At 35.8% G+C, this 4,591-nt stretch overlaps 1 protein-coding gene across 1 annotated transcript in view; it reads right to left on the reverse strand.

Moving 5' to 3' along the window:
- Window positions 1–1,183: 1,183 nt before the first annotated feature.
- Window positions 1,184–4,591, reverse strand: part of LOC112506017 (pectinesterase inhibitor 10-like) — a 19,687-nt gene continuing 16,279 nt past the window's right edge. The window contains exon 2 of the mRNA XM_025110047.1: window positions 1,184–1,234. Coding sequence (XP_024965815.1) covers window positions 1,184–1,234 — 51 coding nt within the window. The remainder of the gene's footprint in view (window positions 1,235–4,591) is intronic.

Genomic DNA, 4,591 nt, shown 5'->3' on the forward strand with positions numbered 1-4,591 from the left:
CTAAATTTGTATCAGATCTTCCACATATATCTAAATCTGTAAATGGTTCATAGACTGAAAGAATATTTTTCAAAAGAAAGATGAACCATTTTTTGTTTATATAAAGTTTGTTAGGAAGTGGGTTCGAAAACATAATTTATGAATGGCGTGTTAAATTTGTATCTACTAATCTTGTTTCTAACCCAAAAGGACCCATTATAATATGGGTACCTAAATCTAAGTGATTGCTTTTACAGGACTATCATGTGTGGTACATAGATTCCAGATGCTCAAGAAACATGACAGGACATAGGCACTTTCTATTTGATTTCAAAGAAAAGCCTGATGGAACAGTCACTTTTGGAAACAAAGAGAAAGGTTACATGAGAGGTTTTGACACATTATCAAATGGCACTGTGACGATAAAGAAAGTGCTCTATGTTGAAGGACTAGAACATAATCTGTTCAATATCATCCATTTATGTGATAATGGTTTTAAAGTCAAAATTTTCATTAAACGTTGTACCATCATTGATTCTGACGGAATTGAAGTTATTCGAGCTGAACGCTATGGTAATCTATATGTTGTGAACTTTTCAACTATGTCTGCTTCTCAGCCGATCTATTTGATCTCTAAGGCAACAAAAAAGGACATTTGGATATGGCATCCAAGATTATCACATCAGAACTTCAATGATATAAACAGACTCGTAAGCAGAAATCTTGTCGTAGGTCTACAGGAACTAAGATTTGACAAATATTCACTGTGCTCAGCATGCGAGATGGGAAAGATGACAAGAAGTTTCCATAAAGAGAAGACTGAACTTCATGCAAATCTCCACTGGAAATGATTTATATGGATCTCTATGGACCTATGCAGACTCAATCTATAGGATTCAAAAAGTACATATTGGTAATGGTCAATGAACATTCTAGATACACGTGGCTAGAGTTTCTGAGAGCCAAGTTCGATGCGCCTGAGATGATTATTGCATTTATTAAGCGTATTCAAGTTATTCTACAACTTCCACGTGTAAAAAATCAGAATTGACAATGGCACTATGTTCAAGAATGAGACTCTTCAGAGTTATCTACATTCTGTTGGGATTTCTCATATTTTTTCCATTGTTCGAACTCCGCAACAAAATGGAGTTTTTGAAAGAAAAAAATGGACTTTGGTAGAAGCCGCTCGAACAATGCTTGATTACTTTAGGTTACCTGTGTATCTGTGGGCTGAAGCTGTATCAACTGCTTGCTTCACATAGAACAGAAAGATCATTGTCAAGCGTTTAAACAAAACTGCTTATCAGATAATAAATAAATGTAAGCCTAATGTGAAATTCTTTCATGTTTTTGGATGCAGATGCTTCATGCTTAACGACATAGACAATCTTGGAAAGTTTGATAAGAAAGCTGATGAAGGTTACTTTCTCGGATATTCTATCACATCAAAAGCCTTTAGAGTCTACATCAAACGGACTAAAATTGTCATTGAAAGCGTCAATGTTCGATTTGATGAATTGTGGACTTCTAGACAACATAGTTTAGGAATCGATCTATAACCGCTAGATACTATACAAGCCAATGTAGAATTTGTACTAGAATACAAGACAATGAATTTTGTTAGGTTTATATTTTATTTGTAACAAACTAGAGGGACCAAATTTGTAAATACCTTCAAGGTATATATATAGGTCCCCAGTCTCTAGAGTAGGTCGACTCATTATTTGTATTATTAGCTTATTATTGAGAAGCAACCACCAAAGGTAAACCTAGTATTTTGTATTCCACGTTTTGCATCAATAGAAGCTGATTGATTTGCTATTTCCATTGTATTAATCTTATTTCATTGTTTCTTGTAATCACCTGGGTAAAAAACAATCGGTATTAGAGCATAAGATCAACATTGGAAGAAGACTCAGTCTCATTTCTTGGAAAACCACGTCTGTGAGTTCTAGTTCACTATTTTATTTGTTTTCATTCAGTTCTGGGTTGTACTCGAGAGTTAAAGTTGTAAGACTTTGTTTTTCGAGCCTGTATATCCTTGACTAAAGGTTCTAGACTGTATTTCTGAATTTTTTTGACATTTGCTAGAAACCTTAAGAACTGCCAAGTTATCGCATCCTTATTATTCTTTATGATCGTATAGTTGTGTGTGATAACTAGGTTTCATCGCATCACTTTGATACGATAACTTCTTGTTGTCGTATTGGTTGAAACCTATAACCTCGTCATATGACACTAGTTTGACCCAATAAAACCCTTTCATCACATCAGTTTGACCCAAAAAACACACTTTATCGCATCCTTTATATGCGATAAGTTACTGTTCATACCCATTTCATGCGACAAGTTTGGATCCGATAAGTTTGAGTGCAAAAAGTTTGACCGAACAAGTTTGTGTGCAACAATTTTAAGGTTCAAGGAGTAGGGTGCGACATATTTTTGGGGTACCACAAATAGTTGATGCGATAAAAAATATCAGTTTGTCATTTCTGAGCTATTTTTTTTAGTATTTGAACCATTTGATCTAATGTGTTGGTCCCGTAAGGGTCTACAAGATATGTATAACAGTTTGTAGAAGGGGGGATGAATGCAAACACATTATTTTCAAATTTTAAATGTATATTGATAAGAGAAGTTCAATACAAATTTTACAAGACTGTTTGCGGAAAAATAAGGTAAAAAAAATATCCAAACAATCTTTGGTTACACGTTGAATCTTAGCAAATAAGAAAAGATTTGTTGTAGGAGAAAGTAAGTTCTTTTACTTAAGCTCAAGAATGCTCAAAGTAAGAATTAGGTTAAGAAAGTGTGTTGCGCGCACTCTGCATGGAGAGGAAACACTTCTATTTATTCTCATTGCATTAAATGCACATTTAATGCAATATAGTAGGGTTAGAGTGTGTGTCAAGCCTTAAGGGGAAGGCTTTTCCTTTGCTACAATGAATAGTACAAAAAGCCTATTCATAAGTAGACATCCTTACCTAAAGTTGGTGAGTTGTTAAACCCCACAATTCATAATGTAAAAAGTAATTGTTAGCTATAATATTCACTTAATGTAAAAGTCTGAAAAAGTATTCTGCAAGTGTTGACAGAAGGGTATCTTGCACAGAAGACAACAGAGGAATAGCGTCAGAAGTTGTTTCATCGTGCAAGTCAAGAATGACAGAACCTCTGATGTCTCTCACAGAGGTTCTGGAAAATGGTCCTCTGGCAATAAGATCATACAAGTCAATTACAGCAGAGCCTTTGAGATGACTCACAGAGGGTCTGCGGATTCGTCTTCTGTGAAGATCCTGTTCTGCTATTTTTCAAAGGTGGTTAGCTGCATGTGCTTCTCACGTGACTAGATTTTAATAGACTTTATTTGGACGGCTTAGATGATTTCACTTTCTAGATCATGTCAGTAAGGTCGTTAAGGTCTAGTATAAGTAGCAGCTTAGGCCTTTGTATTCAGTGTGCTTCCGAATTGTAATCGTCTAAATTTCAATTGAATGAATTGAAAACCTTTGAAGCTATTCTCATGTGTTCATCTTCTTTCTCATATTAAACTGTGTGTTCTTGGTTTAATTACTCTGTTTTGTTCTTATAATTGTTCCGCTGCATTGTGATCGTCCTAAGAGTTCATTAAGAGTAAGAGATCAATATCAAAACTGAATTTATAGGTCCAACAATTGGTATCAGAGCAGGAATTGAATTCTTATTCGATTAATTCTGTTTTTGGTATTAATCTGCTTTTTTCTAGAACACCAGTCTTCTTCTTCATGTTACCCTGTTTTACTCTTCTAAATTAGTTTCATCTTATTCCTATTTTTCTTCTTCTAATGGCGAACTTGGCCAATACTTCGTTCATGAGCACTGGTTCTCAATCAAAACCTCTCACGCTTATCCGTGAGGAGTATCCGCGATGGAAGGTGCGAATGATTAACTTTTTTAGAGTGAATTCACCCTTGAATATGTGAATTTCTCTACAATCCTCCTTATGTGCCAATGAACTTAATTCCAAGAGTTACTGCTACTGGCATAACCCCTGAAATTCCTGAACATTACGAGCCAAGACCTGTTGCTAACTAGAGTGATGAAGACAAGATATTGGTTGATTTGGGCAACAAGTGCAAAAGATTGTTAATCATGGCAATACCTCACGAAATCTTCAAATGTATTGATCACWGCCAACTGTCCATGGATATTTGGGCAGAATTGGAAAAACATATTGAGGGAGGTAAGAAAACTCTAAAGAACAATCGAGCAATTTGCATTAATGAATACCACAGCTTCAATGCTAAGGAGGGTGAATCCCTGTCGGACACGTACTCCTGACTAAACACCCTTATTAGCAATTACAAAAGGTATGGAGTAATGAGAATGACAGAGGACAACAACTTTCTGTTCTTGAAGAGCCTTGGAGTCGAATGGATGCACCTAACCATCTCTATGAAGGCCACATTAGATTTGGAAGCTTGGACTCTGGCTGACTTATTTGGTTCACTTAAAAGTCAAGAGCCTCAAGTTCTACAAATGAAGAAGAACTATGGTGATCCGCTTGCTCTGGTTGCAGAGGATGGCAGCTCTGGAAAGAAGGAAGAGAAGGAGAAGAAGAAGAAGAAGA

This window comes from Cynara cardunculus (assembly GCF_001531365.2).
Source record: "Cynara cardunculus var. scolymus isolate 2C chromosome LG 2, CcrdV1, whole genome shotgun sequence".
In the NCBI taxonomy this organism is placed as follows: Eukaryota; Viridiplantae; Streptophyta; class Magnoliopsida; order Asterales; family Asteraceae; genus Cynara; species Cynara cardunculus.